We start from the raw sequence: 17286 nt of genomic DNA on the forward strand, positions 1-17286 counted from the left end.
CAGCTAAATGCCCAGTCTCACCATTTTCAAATTCTTTCTTCCATAAAACACCAAGAGTTGATCTTGCTAAGGTCTCTGCAACTTGAAAACATGGATCGCCTTCCCTCCAATATCCATTAATAGTTTCATCATTTACTTCTAAGGCCTTATAAAAAGTCTTTTTAGTATCCATATTCCTACCAAAAGTCTCTTCAAAGCACTCTAGGCCTTTTCTATCAAACATCTCACAATTATTTCCTTCTAAGACCTTATAAAAATTAACTTAAGGCTCCATATTACTACCAACAGTCTCTTCAGAGCAATCTAGGCCTTTTCTGTCAAGCGTCTCACAATTCCTCCAAAAAATATCCCTTACCCTAAAACTCTTTCAGCATTTTGGTACTTGCAAAAGCACTACCTCACTCTCGGTACCAAATTCTATAGTGGTCAGCCAAAGGGGTACTGATGCAAAGTACCAGAAATCTGTTGGCATTTATAAAGGGTAGAAGCTTACAGTCTCAAGGCCATAAAGTGTAAGTTACTTCCCTCACCAAAGTCTGTTGCCAAATTTTGGAGCAAGATGACTGCTGGTCTCTGTGGGGGTTCAGCCTTGCCCTTCCTCTAAGGTTCCGTGGTCCTAGCTCCTTCCTTTCTCAGCTCTAAGTTAGCATAAGGCTTGTCTCTTTCCCCAGGGCGCATTTCTTTCTGGGTTCAGCTGCCCTGCTTTCTCTACTAGGACAGCTCTAAACTGTCAGGCAAACGGTGTGGCTCTGTCCCCAGGGCTCCAGAATCCAAAACTAAACTCTCTGTGGTCTCCTTCTCCGTGTATTTACTTCGGTATGAGTGTCTGCCCACCTAGGGGGCGGGGACTCATGCCCTACTGAGGTGGCCAGATCAAAGCCCCAGTCTTAATTTAATCAAGTAAAAGTGAAACCTCTGAATCTAATGCAATCTGATATGCCTAGAGGAACAGACCTGTTACAAACATTAATCCAGTATCTATTTTTGGAATTCATAAACAATATCAAACTGCTACAACATGGAATATCCTTTCATTTATTCAAGTCATTTTTTATTTCTTTAACAATGTTTTGTAGTTTTCTGTGTAAAAGAACTTTACACCTTTGGTTAGAGTTACTCCTAGATATTCAGTTCTTTTAGATGATATCGTACATGGAATTTTATTCTTGATTTCTTCTTTGGATTGTTCACTATTGTATAGAAACACTACTGATTTTTGTGTTGTGTTCTGATCTTGGAATCCACAATTTTGCTGAATTCATTTAGGTCAAAACCTAGTTCATGGTCATCAGAGTTCTCCTTCAGACATCTGGTTTCATGTTTGTGGTCTCTGGAGAAGTCTTTACTTTCTTATTAGAGTACATTTACAAAAGATACCTTTTTTTCCTTCAGCAGTTTTCTTTTAATGGGAGTGTCTAGAGTACTTAATCCACCTTACTTCCAGATAGGGAATTGTACAGGGTTTTTGTAATGAGGAGAAAAAAAAAATCTGCTTTCTTTTGGGAGATTGGAGGAATCCTATGAGTTAAGCTTAGCTGTTTGTTGTGAGGAGGTTGCCCGTTAAATTATTCTGCATTTCTTGAATAGTTTTCCTCACATGTTCCCAGAGTTTGTTATAAAAACATTTTCTTTACTTTCTCTCTCTTTTTTTTTTAAAGATTGATTTATTTATTAATCCCCCCCCCCCCCCCCCCCCCCCCCCCCCCCGGTTGTTGGTTGTCTGTTCTTGGTGTCTGTTTGCTGCGTCTTGTTTCTTTGTCCGCTTCTGTTGTCGGCAGCCGCACGGGAAGTGTGGGCGGTGCCATTCCTGGGCAGGCTGCTCTTTCTTTCACGCTGGGCTGCTCTCGTTACAGGCATACTCCTTGCGTGTGGGGCTCCCCTACGCAGGGGACATCCCTGCATGGCAGGGCACTCCTTGTGCGCATCAGCACTGCACATGGGCCAGCTCCACACGGGTCAAGGAGGCCCGGGTTTTGAACCGCGGCCCTCCCATGTGGTAGACGGATGCCCCAACCACTGGGCCAAGTCCGTTTCCCTACTTTCTCTTGATAATTGTGAAGGAAAAACTTTCATCTTCGTCTTGGCTAGAAATAAACCAAGAAGCAGTTTTTCTTAGTCATTGCAGATCTGTTCTTGACATATTTTGAACTTGTCTATGTCTCTTCTCTATATTCTCTATTCTTCTCTTTATTTCTTCTTAATTAAAGCTACCTCAAATCCCTTATTTTAAGGAAATGGAAAATAAATGCAGCATTTAGTAAAATACCCACCATCTCAACCTTTTTCCTCTCTTCCCTTCTGCCAGTTTCTCCCTTCTCTCCCTCTTCATCATCATCATTTTTTCTATTCCTATACCCCAATAAAATCAGAACTTTAATCTTTGGCATAGGCCCCGATGATGATTACAATGATACCTTCTATTGAATATTGGATACTTAACTTAGCAGGCTGCTGAAAAGCCTGAAGTGAAATCTAGAACTCAGGATACTGAGACTAATTAAGAGTGGTATAAATAAGCATGACTTTCAAAATGCAGTGATTCCTTCTTAAAAGTATTCAGGGCAATAATTTATTTTGTGCTAGGTATGAATGAGCTCATTATTATTCTTAGTTTTTAACTAGGAAAAAAATTGTGAAGACTGCTTGAACCTAAATAAAAAATAAGTCAAGTTTGAACTAGATGTCAATACCTGTATTTCCCATATCCATCTTAGTTATCCCCAAAATACTTGCCAGCTTACTGCCCTGTCCCCATAGTAATTCTGGTAATTAGCAGATACTCAGACAAGAGTATTCCCTGCTGGTCTAGACTTGAAAACATATATATGGGGAAGGGCCAGGGTCCTTTGGCTATCTCAAAAACTGCATAAATTGTTTAAGGTGTGTGAAAATATTTGCCCTTGATTTTGTTTTTACTTAACTTACTGAGGAATTGAAAGGTAACCAGTGTTTACTGAACAGTTCTCATAGGGTTCTTGATCTAATTTTACAGATAAGCAAACTGAGTCTCAGAGAGGCTAAATAATTTGCTCAGGAAGATCTAACTTATAAGTGGCAAAGCTAAAATCTTAACCCAGGAATAGCTCCATAAATATTCTGTATTCAATGTTTATAATGTTGTATTCTTACTACATTCAAATTGAATATCATCAAGTGCCCTGTGTATTTAATATAACATAGTGGAAAGTCATTAAATTACAGATGATTTTGATCTCATTTTATTTAAAATTCCAAAAGTATCTCTTGAGCATATTAAGAACACGAAACTTTCTGTCTCTTGCAATATATGACCTTAACATTATCTTTGCTATTAATGTGACATTTTCCTTTCTGTACTTCTTTGATAAAATACATTCATACGCATTTTCATTTGATCTTCACAGTTCAGTCATGACAGGGGCTTGCTCCCTTCTGCCCTTTTGGAGTTGAGTGACCTTCAGGAAATGAGGTCAAGAAGGAGTGAATTGTCTTCTGTTGCTGACTACAGTCTTTAAGACTATTTTTATTATGTGTCAGAGTGCAGGAATACTTTCTTACTCCAATGTAATTTTTCGCATACTCTTATCCCTTTTGTGTTCTTTTTGCCTCTGTGATGAATTCAGAACTACTTCCGTAACCAAGCTACAGAAGCATATAACATTTTATGATTGCCTGCTCTAGGGAATGTTTGGGCAACAAATCCCTTTCCTTAGTTCTTAGCCTTTTAGAGTGAAATAATGAGAAAAATAGCTTGTTCTTGCCAAGGGCATCACTCTAGTTAGCTGTGTACTTTCTTAGAGGTATTTCTTTTTCTGTGCAATTATTAGTACAAATTAAATTCTGTTACTGACATTATCTTGTGGGCCATTGCAGTAGTTCTTTGATCAGGTAATAATCATAGTTTTTTAGCAGAGATGTTAAAAGAAGTGATATGTCCATCAGGTCTCAGGTCAGATCCTCACATGTCCACATATTTAGAACTTTAAAAAATATTAAATCACCTGGATTTTGTTGCAGTTGTGAGAATCTGTAAACACTTCATACATTTCAGTGTTGCTTTGTGTTGAACAAGTATTTTTGTATATTTTATGACCTGTTTTTTATATTTTATATATTTATATATTTTAGCTGTTTTATATATTTTAGGAACTTCTTTTCTGATAGCCATAGAGCATATTTTGCCATGTCATTTGTTTTACTTGTTGTTTTTTTTTTTGCATGTAAAACTTGAAATAATAGTAAGTAATAATAATAGCCAAAACTTAACCAAATTGTTCCAACTACTATGAATTCCCATTAAGAAGTAAGCCTTATTGTTCCAACTGCTGTATAAACTACTGATTGGCTTAGTTAATAATGGATACATCAGAGGGTCACTCCACCTTTGTATAACTCCAGAAATATAGGCTTCTGTAGAGTGAAATTTATACCCAACTTATTTGTTAGTAGAAAATATGCCAGAATGTTCATGTTCCGTGAATCTTATAAAATGGATGGACTCAGGATTTTGCAAGCTTGATTGTAGGTTCTTCTTAGTTATCTATCAGTTGACTGTGTTAATGTCTAAGAGTTTGGGGGAAATGCCCCTCGAGGATGTGTGTGTCCACTAAAAATGGGGTGTTTGTGTTAAACGTCATCACCGCCCATCAGTATTACTCTTATTTCCTTCATAGCAGTTTCCCAAACTAAATTATCTTTAAAAATTTATTTACTTTTTTTGTTTGTTTGTTTTCTTCACACTAAATTATAAACTCCAAACAGAATTTGTCTGTTTCTTTCACTGCATATTAGTGTTTGGCTCATGAATCAATGAGTATATGAATACTGTATAGTTATTGTGTTGTATACCAGCAAGTATATGACTCCATAAGGATATAAATAAAAGTAAGTTGTGTTGTTCCTTCCCTTGGGATGTTTGCAGTTGGAAGTAAGGTGAAGAAATAATCAAGATTCACTGTGACAAATGCAGTGTAAAGGTAGTTAACTATTTTTTTGATGGGGGAGGGTAGCACTTTTCAAAGGAAGAGGAGGTTTTACCGGATACATCTGTCCTAATTATATATGAAAACAAACTTAAAAAAAATGTACCTCTCTTACCATTTCTAGTAGAGTCTACTTACTCCCTGTTGTCTTAGAAGAGAAGATTATTTCTTCATTGAAGTGACCAAAAAAGGAGCAGTAAAATAAAAGAGGCCTAATTTCTGTGTGTGTGTGTTTACCAGGCACCAGAAAAGGTTTCAGGAGCTTTATATTTATTATTGGAACTTAATCCTCACAGCATTCAGAAAAGACAGGACTCTTATTACCCCATTTTACAAATAAACTGAGATGCTGAGAGGTTAAGCATCTTGCCCTGCTGGTGGTTAGCTAGGGGTTACAATCCTGTCCTTAGCCACTGTACTTGCTTCAGTGCCTTCACCCTGTGGTCTAGGTTTGAGATCCGGTGGATTTCCACAGGCATGTCTTCTTCGTGAAGAAAACCATGGGTGTGATGTGCTGAACTTTTTCCAGACTCACTCAGCCTTTGTGATTATTCATCCTGTCAAGTGTGTTAGATGAAGCACAGGGTTGGAAATCTCAGCTGGGATCTTTTGGGATGACCAAAAGAATTCTGATAAAACAGCCTTGATTTTTGGCTTGGTGCTTTCATGCCCTGGATGCTTACTTCTCAATTAGAGAATCGTCAGCTTATAAAGCCTCTCATCCTACTTCTGTAGTCTTTTGGTGGTTCTTTCTACTGTAGATCTTCCTCTCATAAACGTTTTGCCCAACACAAACCACACCGCCCCCTGACGGCACTATGTCTTGTTAGCCCTGGAACACTGGTTCCTTTTCTGTGTTTTGGGATGTACAAGTCAAAGTAAATAATAGTCAGTTGACATTTCCCTGGCACTACCTGATTTATGTTTATACCTGTGAGTTATGAATTGAACTAATAAAAAGATAATATATGAAACAAATAATAGAAGCAGTAGAAAAGTGAGCACCTCTTAGGATCCATTTATTTTGTGGCATTATGTCTTAAAGAATTCATTGGGTTGGGGGGGAGGAAGCCGGAGCCATTCAAGGTAGAGGAAAATGTGTGTGCAAATGCACAGAGGTATGATTAGCACAGCACAGACGGGGACTCACGGGAGTTGTTCATGCCTAGAATTTTGAATATGCCAGAGAAAGCATTTAGACAGGAGACTAAATAGGTAGTGTATATTATTTCTTAGTAATAATCAAACTTGGAGTTTGATCTAAGCTAATGCTTGTGTGTTTCTATCCACAATTCAAAAAACTAAATCTATTGTAGAGAAAATGATTTTCCAGACTGAGAGCTGAGATCATTTTATTCAGGTATCATGTAACATCATTTCTTTGCCTTGTTTAATTTGTCTTTCTTTTTCTCAATTTGAGATGCCACACATCAGTCTTTTCTCTAGTGATTTAGTGATTATTTAAATACACTGTTTTGAGCTAAATAATACCAAATTATCATAATTAAATATGATATTCAGTTCTGAAAACGTTTCAATGAGAAAGAAGTGAAATGCCTGTTGGGGTTTCACATAAAAATTTAGTCTAAAGGACAATCTTAGTGTCTCATCGGGATTTTTATTATACAAAACAGACTGTGTTGGTTTTAAAGCGCTTTCCTTTTCCTCCTGCATGCCTGCTAGCTAGGTGATGTGATGGTTGACATTGCGAGTAACATCATGTTGGCTGATGAGCGTGTCCTGTGGCTGGCACAGAAGGAAGCTAAAGCCTGCAGTAGAATCGTTCAGTGTCTTCAGCGAATCGCTACATACCGACTGGCAAATGGGGCTCATGTTTATTCAACGGTAAGTGTAACATTGTCATAGAATTCTAAGAAAAAATTCATTTAAAGCAATTCTAACCCAAAAGAGATCTCTTCCCACTACTGGTTGGGTATTTTCTGTTACTGCGGGTTAGTGTGGATTTTCCTTTTCTAAAACATTTTTTAAAAGTTAATTTTGTTTTTGAGTAATCTGTTTTTCATGTAGCTGGAAAATTCTCTCAGTCTATAATTTGAATGATTATCACCATCTAATCTATTGAAACTCTTTTACAACAAAAATAAGAACATTTTAGTATTGTCATTCTGGCACATACATAGCCACAGTCTGCCCTAGCTCATGTTCTGTCCTGGGTCCCTAAGGATGTTTTGAGACACCGTGGGATACCTTACCCAGGTTGTAATCCTCAGAGGGCACTGGAATGCCATGTAGCTTTTCACGAACCTGTTGGTATTTTCAGTTAGTCCCATTCATGGGGTAATGAGTTATTTATATTTAATAATCACTAAATTAAATAGTATTAAATTTTATTTATGCTAAATTGAATTGTGCTGAATTTCTTGGTGTACTGCTTACTTTTTGATCTGAAAAATGTGATTAATAATGTGTCATTACCTTTACTCTGATCTGGTCTATGTTTCTGAATCCTTAATTATTTTAATCTGGTGTCATGCCATATTCTACAGTTTGCCCTTTGATTTTTATACAGTTCAAGAATACTATTTTTCCTTTGATTTCTGGGGCCTTTTCTGATGATGCAGTATATAATTGTTTCTTTTGAATTGAGTTCAGGATCCCTTTTCTGAAAAATTAATAAAATGGACATCTACCATGGCTCTTGTCTTTACCACACAGTTCAGGATAATTTCCCACTCAAATATATGCCTTACTTGAGGCTAGCTTGCCATTTTTATGCCCACATTTGGTCCTCCTCAGATAATTAAGTCCACTTTAAATTCCACTCTTTAGTCTTGTTTTATTACTTTGCCCAAAGAACTTTTACCTTTCTCTGTACCTCTGTGGTTCTTCTGAGGACCCAAGGGCACAAGGGTTCACTATTTGAACCACTTTCAACAAGTGAAAAATGTTCTAGGAAATTATGCATTTGTGTTTAATAAGTAAAGATGTTATAGCTTCTAGGGCACTTCAACTTATAGATTTCTTTTTACTGAGGTTTCATAAAGTCATGGCTGTAGTGATTATTGCTATTTACAGAAGCTCTGGTGGTGGTTTATATGTGTCTTTGATTAATAAAATATTTGGAGTATAGATTATTAGTCAAATATAATTTAATTACATTTATATTGTTATTGTATATATTTCCTGCCATGCATATGGTACTTGCCAAATTATTACTTGTGTTTTACATTTTTCAATTTGCTTCTTATCTTCCTAATAGACTAAATACCTTGTATCAAAGGCCCATGCTTAAAGAAAAAAGACTTTGTTAATATATAGTATTTAGAGTGGTGCCTTGCCTATATGGTAGATATATCCTTAATCATCATTAAAGAAAAGAAAGATACCATGTTTCCTTCTTAGAGTTTACAGTAAATTCTGTCACCTTGCTGGATATGGGAGTGAGGTTTGTCAGCCTGTCCCTTTTCATCCCTCGTTGTCGTGGTTTTGATGGATGGGAATGTGGAACGATGTTGGCAGTTCTCTAGGACATGGGTATGGTGGCCATAAGTTCAGTCTCACTCTAGAATTCCTTTAAAATTGTTGGGGGTACTTGAATATTTTTCAGCTAATTTTTTTAACCTATTTTGTTTTGTAAGTCTATTCATTTACTACTATTTGAACTACACCCCCCTTCCTTTTCTGAAGAAAGAGCTTTGGAGTGATTCTACAAAGTTTTTTATCAGTGGAACTTAATGCATAGAGTGAACTTAATCTCCCTGTGAAAAAGAAAAAAGTGCAGATAGCGTGAAGTGTTGAGCAAGGTGACTATTAAATATTTTTCCCAAATCCTAATACCTATCTTTTGTTTCCTCTTGCAGAATGGTAAAAAAGGATCTACTGATTTCTCTAGTTGATTTTTTTTTTTAGATGAGAAACTTCCCATTTAGAATTGTAGTTTCTTGCAAGGTGCTTTTCAAATTATTTGATTGACTTCTAAATTATATCTGTCTTCTCTACTTTGTGACTCTTAGTCTTCTTTCCATTTTAGGACACCCTCTTCATTCCAGTGCTTTCCTTTACTCTTCCAGTGTTTTTGTTTATTAAGAACCTAGGGTGGGAAGCTGTAGTTCAGTAGTTGAGCAACCGCTTCACACATTGAGGTGTCCTTGGTTCAATCTCTGGCAAGTGCCTTTAAAAAAAAAATATCAATGATTGCATTTCCTTGGGAGCAGGTGTAGCTCAGTGGTGGAGCACCAGCTTCCCATGTAGAGGTCCCAGGTTCAATCCCCTGGATCTCCTTAAAAAAAAAAAAACAACCCGAGTTTTCTCTTTTGACTTATGTACAGTGTTTTGTGTTAGAAAAGTCTTTCCGTCGTTTTCTTTTTCATAACTCCTGTTTTATTGTCTTTTGAAGTATTCACCCAATATTGCCCTGGAAGCTTATGTCATTAAGGCTACTGGTTTCACTGGGATGACGTGTACCGTGTTCCAGAAAGTGGCAGCCTCTGACCGTACTGGGCTTTCTGATTATGGGAGGCGGGATCCAGATGGAAACCTGGATAAGCAGTTAAGCTTTAAGTGCAATGTTTCAAATACATTTTCAAGTCTGGCACTAAAGGTATGTCATATTCTATAATCATTTGCGATTCTTTACAGTTCAGTTAGAATGCTCATAATGTTTGCTATACAAAATAGCCCTATTAGAAGTTACTTCATTTTATTTTTTTTGTTATTGTTTTTGCCATTGTTTTCAAAGAAATTCAGAACAGGATGGGCCACATGTGATTTTCGTGGGCTTAGGCATATTTGCCTTTATGGGCTTTTTACTCCATTAAAAAAATTAGGGATTATATTTTAAAACCATGTTGACATAAAGATAAATATATAATATTTCATATTAAAACATTGTTTTTGACCTCTAGTTTTAAAGAATATGACAATATTTTCATGGGCCCCTAAAAGTATTGTGGGTTTTAGGCAGTCACTGTGCCTGCTTTTCCTAATGGAGTGTTGGTCCTGAGACTGGGAATTTAATCATGCAGGCTTTATTTCAAGACTTTGGTAAAGAGGTGCAAATATGGCATACATCTTTTATAAATGTATGTTTTATTGTGGCAAGCAAAATAAAAACATTAATTTTTAAAATGCGGGGTTTAGAAGTGTTTTGTTAAGCTACATTGTAGCAAATAGTGGAGGCACCACTCGAACACATGTTTTCATTTAGCTTGGAGTGGGCATATATGATTGTATTCTCTGTGGTTTTTAGAATTACACAGTATTTTCTTTGTTTCTGACTTTGTTCCTGAAATATATCTCAAGCAATATTCTAGCCATTTTAATGCCTGCATCATAAATTATTAAAGTGGGGTTAGGTATTCTGGTTCACTGTGGATGCTCAGTAAACATCAAATGAATGAATGAATGAGTAATGTATTTTGTCATACTTTATTCTGTTGACTTTCATAAAGAGAGCCAATCTGCTAAATTTAAAAATATCCCAACTTTCCCTAATGCCCATGATAGTCTCAACTAGGTCAAAATGTCTACTGATAATATATTTACTAGATATCATATATTCAGAGGAAAATTGGCAAGATTCATTTGTTATTCCTGGCCCCTGCCATGCTTTGGGCCAGCTCAGCTTTCCTTATATGCCTTTTATTGGTGAAAACATTCCACAGATGGCACAGAAATGGCAAAATGCACAAGCCCGTGAGAGAAAGGCATGTGTTTTAAGGGACACTTAAAATTGATGAACCTTCTGTCTTAGATGATCACAGTTGGTAGAAAGGGATTAAAAATGATGAATCCCTACATTTCATCACTTTCACAATATATCCCTCTGGGTGAGGAGAATTTCTACCTGCTTAAAGTAGAAAGCTTTAAATGTACATGCTCAGATTTGTCAATTTCACACTATTCTATTTTTTTTTTTTTAATCATCCTGTAACCAGAGAGGAAGATCATGCTTCCTGGATGGACATGATTAAATTGAGTGAAAAAAGAACATATACTTTGTGAAACAAACTTAGTTAAAAATTTAAAGGTCGTCACAGCGCAAGACGTACTTAAGCTTCAGTACTCTAATGTAGAATTTCCTTTACATTCTAACTTTATATCAAGGGCTATTGTTATTCTTTCTGTGCATGCTTATAATTTTTTTTAATACCTTGTATACACTAAGTAGACAACTCAAACCTCTCGTAATTGCACTATTATATCCTTAAATGGGAGAATATGCTAGTGTATATAGTTATACCCATAAAAAGGCAGGCCTTAGTTATAGTAGGTGCCTTGCTCAATTTGTTGCGTATATATTTCTTGAGTCTCTATCCTTCTCTCTGTACCACTACCTACCTAGTTTGAACCCCCATCTTTTATTGCCCAAACCATTTTACCTCCTAATGAGCCTGTTTCTCTAGGCTCTTCTTTAAAAATGCATCCATCTTGTATAGATTGGTCTACACAGGGCTAACATTAGGCCAACACAGACTTCTGCATCGTTTAGCCAATAGCTGAGGCCCAGCCCCTTGAGTGTTCCCTAAGTCCTTTTAGTCCTTCCACTTTCCACAGTTTTGGACCTTTCTGTGATTTTGGAACTGAAGTACTGCAGAGGACAGGTCCTCTGCAGAGGCTGTTCTGATGGTCATTGCCTGTCCCATCTCAGCGTAAATGACAATGGGACTTGACTTAGAAAGTCTTGCCAGTAAAACACTCCTGGTGTCTTTTCACCTGTCTACCTCGGTGTTGGGTAGTATCATCTGCCTTCTCCCCTTTTCTCGACCCAAAACTCCCCACCTCCTGTTCCTTTTGTCCAGCAATAGCAGACTTTCTGGGCTCTTCTCCTGAGCACCCAACCGTTCTTAGGCTGGTTTCATGCTGATCCATCTGCTAGGACGCCCTGCCTCTTCCTCCTCTCCCCCTCTTCCCAGCTCTGTGGTAGAGGCGTGTTAAGGCCCAGCAGAAGGGTCTCCTCCAACAAATCTTACCTACTGCCATCCAGTCCTCTCCTCTCTAATCCTCATCGTCATTTCTCCTCCTCACTTTTCCCTGCGATACTCTGCATCTCTGTCATTGCTTGTTACATGGGAGTGATGTTGGGTTTCCCAGCACCCACACTGGACTGTGGATTCCTTGAGGATGGAGCCGGTGTAGTCTCTGATGAACTCCAGCACCTGTCCTCAGTAGGTCGACCAGTCGGAGGAGATCACCTTGCCTGGCATCTGACTCTCATTGGCAACACCAGTCATATCCGTTCTATTTTTTTTTCCTCAACAAAATGCTTCCTTTCATTGTTGTGCCATAATGCAGATATGTTAGCAAAACAAAATTGTGTCATTTTTCAATAAGCTATTAAGGGATTTTTAGGATTTTGTTGGTCTTTTAATTTAACTGTAATATAGCCAGAAAGAATTGGTTCCTTAAAATTTGCTTGACTGAAATTTAGAAATCAGCTTTTTTCTATACATTTTACATTTCCCTCAGGCCATAATGCGTAAGTTACTTCCCTCAACAAAGTTATTTCCATGTATTGGAGCAAGATGGCCGGTAACATCTGCCAGGGTTCAGCCTTCCTGGGTTCCTCTCTTCCCAAGTCTTGCTTCTTTCTGGGCTCAGGACCTCTGTTTTCTCCACAAGGTCAGCTGTAGACTATGAGGCTCTCTAGGCTGTGCCTCTCTCCACAAGTTCAGCTGTAAACAATCAGGTGAACGTCTCTGTCTCTCTCTCCTCAGGGTTTCTGCCGTGTCTAAGGAGCCATCTCTAAGTCGTCTGTGTTCTTCTCCTGGCTCAGGTCCTCTCCTCCCAGGGCTTGCTTCTCTTTCCTCTTTGTGCTTACTTCCTAGGGCTCCACCATCAAACTCCAAATCAAAACTCAACATCAAAACGCCTCCAACTCTATACCTTGCCATGCCTTTTATTTGTCTTAACCATATTTCACACTGGGGCAGTGAGGATAAAAATACCATCCACAGTTCTGTAAAACTTGGTTCCTGCAATGGTCATGAGCCCATTTAATCCTTAAAGCCATTTGTTAGAAAGATCATTCCTGTGTTTTGTAGATGAGGCTCAAGAAGTTAAACCAAATTGTATAGTGTTAACCAGCTGGTAAGTAGCGATGCTGAAACCCAATCTTGGTGTCTTTTTTCAAATCTCATGTTTTTCCTCCCCATGGCCTGTAACCTTTCAATAAAAAAATTAGAATTCCAAAACTTACATTTCCTATAGGAGTTCAAGAAAGATTTTTCTAATTTATTGTTTATATCGATTTCAATTGCTGTAATCCATTTTGAAATAAATGTGATTAAGTAAAACTATAAACTTTTTGTTCCTCATCTTCGGCCCAAGTGGCAAAAGGTATAATCAGAATAAATTTATAAATTAAATAAGTATTCCTATGTGATTTTAAAAAAATTAAATTTGCAGCCTTTGCATAAATAACGATTGACACATCTTTCAAAGAAATTAGATATTATAAATATTATATTCTTACTATAAAGATCTAAACATTATTGATTGGACTGAAGTTTGCCCTTCAGGACCACTCCCCTCCTTCACAGGGAACCTATAATTATTATTTAATAATTCTCTTTACTGGAAAATTGACTCCTAAAGACATTTTAGAAGCTATAAGTAGGTAATGGTTGTAGGCATGTAGCTGTCATCCCTCCGTAACTCTTCACACACAGGTTTTGGGTTTGTTGGATTGGTTTTAACAGATTTAACTTGTGAAGAAGACCATTTTGATTTCTAGAATTTATAGATATTTTTCAGCTATCTTTTAGAAAGCATTAGGTATGACTTTCTAAAAATCAATTTTTGATTTATCATTAATAATATTTTCCTAGGGCTATCCTTTATTTTTCTGGTCATTTTGTATCCACAACAAAATTATCCTATGAATTTTTTATTACTTAAGTTTTTAAAAAACTGTCAATTATGTAAGGCTTCGTCAAGATTTTGAACTTTCAATTAATCAGTGTGTTGGTGTTTTCCCTTCTTTGTATGCCTCATTATATACTTAAAGAAATTTATATATTTAATGTAAATTTACTAGATTAGCAAATGAGCTTACAGTCAACTTTGTCTCCCCATGAGGTTATATTTGTGAGAATTAGCAAAAACCTTTTTATGTGTCCTCTTAGGCAAAACAGTTTCTTCTAACTATTTTCTTGGCATCTTTTAAAGTAATATTCAAAATGCCAGTATTCAAACTTCCAAAATATTTTAGTCAATGAATATTTATGAGAACAATCCAGCATTATTCTAAGCACTGGGAATGCAGCAGTAAAAATAATTCTAAAGTCAATCATTTGCTTGAGTAAAATCTTTTTTTCTCCTTTTATAAACATGCCACCCAGGCTTTTATTAGTTCTATAAACATGAAACTATTTTTATCAAATGCAAGTGCGAGGAGCTATTCATTAATGTAGGGGGTCCCAAAAAAAATGGGGTTGTCTGCATTCAAAAACCTTCATACTCCAGTTAGAAGTGCAGTGAGTTACACTGTGATGTGGCAAGTGATGGCCGCAGAGTGCTGTGTGAGTCCAGAAGAGGGAGCAAGTGGCTGCAAAGCAGTTTATTAAGGGCACCTGTAATTGTAATCATCTGAAACATCCATCTCTTAAGGACTTTGTGTAAAGTCTTCCTCCTGACTGCCAACCCTTCTCATTCTTATCTGACCTTTACAACAGAATTACCTTTCTGAAAATCATATCTGTTGAGTTCAGGAATTTGCCAGACAGAAGAATAGTGGAGCATTTTCAGCCAAGGATGCTAGCATGTACAGCATGCACAGAGGCATAAAACAAACATTAAGGGGCCTCAAAAATCTCAAGTTCCGTGTGGCTGGTGGTGACCTAAGGCGTATTAGGAGTGGAGTTTGAGGAGTAGGTTTTAGGGGAATTGTGTGCCATACTTAGGATGTTTGGATGGTATTCTTTATACTTTGGAGAACCAAGGTGCTGTGTAAACTGGATTAATACCAGATTTGTTCCTTAACTGGAGTAGCATGATCAAATTGTTTCTTCAGCGAAAATTCTCTTGGCGATGTGAAGGCTGGGTTAGAGGGAAGGAGAGAGGTAGAAGCTAAGAGAAAGACTTGGTGGTAAGTTCTAGCAACAGGAATTTTTTTTACATAGTTAATTGTTTGCTTCCTTGGTGTATAATTTATGGTGTAGAGATCCCTAATAAAGAAATCTGAAAAACATTTGTGGATCAGCCAGCATTTTCAGTTATTCCTATTTGTTATCTTTTCTTAAAGTAAAACATTGACTTGTTTTCTTAGTTTTAGGGAACTTTTTATTAAAGCAAAATTTTCTTGGAATCCAAACTTCTATTATGTTGGCACATTTTCTTTTTTTGTTTTTTTTGACTCTTTGAATGCATTGTAAATCACATTTGCATTCCATAGTCTTAAACTAATTATGCTGTATTTGTGATGTGCTACATTTGTGCTCATTTACCTTATTCTGTTATTGTGTAATTGACATAGAATAATCCTAAGATCCTTGATCTGTTCAAGTGTTAACCTGCTTGAGAGTGTATGGTATCATAAGAAAATTAACTTCATAATTTTTAATTCTAAAGTAGAATTCTCTTTATTTTGTATTCCTTTTGTTCTATGCTATTATGTGGTGTTTAGATGTTTCACTTCGCTAATAAGTTGTTTTAGCTATTAAATCTTGTATATATGGGTTTCATAAAAGAATGCATTCAGCATATAATTAGAAAAACTTCCATAACTGCATCTAAAATTACTTTCTTGTTTCTATAGGCTAATTTGGGAACCTTTCTTATTTTTGTTTTTTATGTGTTTTCAGAATACTATCATTGAGGCTTCCATTCAGCTTCCTCCTTCCCTTTTTTCACCAAAGCAAAAGAGAGAAGTCAGACCAACTGATGACTCTCTGTACAAGCTTCAACTCATTGCTTTTCGCAATGGGAAGCTTTTTCCAGCAACTGGAAATTCAACAAATTTGGCTGATGATGGAAAACGACGCACAGTGGTTACTCCCGTGATTCTCACCAAAATAGGTTTGTATGTGGCATATGATATCCTGAAGATCACTAGACTATGTGGCTCTGCTTATTTTTGTACTTTCTTTTTTTAATGAGTCACCAATGAAAAAAAGATATTAGAGTATCCATTAGTGTATAAGTTGACATTTAATTGTATTGAAGTTTGTTCGTTTGAGAAATATTTTTATTTCCCATTTTCTCCAGATGGTGTGAATGTAGATACCCATCCCATCCCTGTTAATGTGACACTACGCCGAATTGCACACGGAGCAGATGCCGTCGCAGCCCAATGGGATTTCGATTTGCTGAATGGACAAGGCGGCTGGAAGTCAGATGGGTGCCATATACTCTACTCAGATGAAAATATCACTACAATTCAGTGCTACTCCCTCAGTAACTATGCAGTTTTAATGGTATGGTACTTGTTAATTTTATGCATAAACACTAAGTATTCGTTTTTTTTTTCCATAGGCATAATTATTTGATTTTTTCCCTATGCATAATTAAGCTCAAGTGAAGAATTTTTAACTTTTAACAACATAAATTGCTCCCTTTAATTATGTAAGAGGTCTGTTACATAATTTTAAAGGGAAATTGAGTTTGCCGCCAAGTGAAATGTATGTGATTGAATTTAGTATAAGAATTTTCAGTAAACTTTGTGAATCAGTTCCAGATAGACTTGGAACTTCTTAAACTTGGAGAGATCTAGAGTTTATATAGTTGAACTTTCTTATCACAGAGTGATTGATGCACTCGAGAATATACAGTGAATAGTGAGGGAAGATAATCTTACTTTGCCATCTCATTCCTTTCCCTACTATGTGTCCTAATTATTAGACTCCTTTTGAATTTAGAGTTAATGGTGACGTTTTCATGTTAGTCACTCCAAGTGATTGTATTACTACAAATAATACCTTTTCAATTTTAATGCCAACAAAGCCAGTGTTGTTTTCTGCTATTTACCATTGTTAATGACTTTAAATCTTTCTGTTAAAGTTAAATTGTTAGTTACTCATATACAGGAACATGCTTTTTGGCTAATAAGATATTGAAATGAATCTGATTCCTGAGCAGGTAATTAGGCAATTAATCATGCTATTTTAAACTTTATAATGTAAAATATAATCATTATAAAATATTAACATCATGGATATGCATACATTTAGAGTACAGAAGAAGGAATTACTGGTGAGATTAGTAAATTAATGTTGTGTTTCAAAAAGACATTTCCCAGAATTGGTTTGAGACTAGCTTGGGAGCGAAGACTCTTATGTTTTTATTTCTGGCTCCAGCTCTGAGTCTCTTATCTAGAAAAATGTTATCAAGGTACTAAGTAATCTTGAAACATAGTATTGTTTTTTGC

The 17286-nt window shown here is 36.5% G+C and overlaps 1 protein-coding gene across 3 annotated transcripts in view; it reads left to right on the top strand.

Moving 5' to 3' along the window:
- ADGRA3 (adhesion G protein-coupled receptor A3) overlaps positions 1 to 17286 on the top strand; it is a 133150-nt gene that overhangs the window by 78954 nt on the left and 36910 nt on the right. For all 3 annotated transcript variants that reach the window (XM_058300372.2, XM_058300376.2, XM_071217162.1), the window contains 4 exons: positions 6645 to 6806; positions 9319 to 9522; positions 15725 to 15938; positions 16128 to 16336. In XM_058300372.2, the coding sequence (XP_058156355.1) occupies positions 6645 to 6806; positions 9319 to 9522; positions 15725 to 15938; positions 16128 to 16336 (789 nt within the window). The remainder of the gene's footprint in view (positions 1 to 6644; positions 6807 to 9318; positions 9523 to 15724; positions 15939 to 16127; positions 16337 to 17286) is intronic.

The sequence above is a fragment of the Dasypus novemcinctus genome, chromosome 1, assembly GCF_030445035.2.
Source record: "Dasypus novemcinctus isolate mDasNov1 chromosome 1, mDasNov1.1.hap2, whole genome shotgun sequence".
Classification (NCBI taxonomy): Eukaryota; Metazoa; Chordata; class Mammalia; order Cingulata; family Dasypodidae; genus Dasypus; species Dasypus novemcinctus.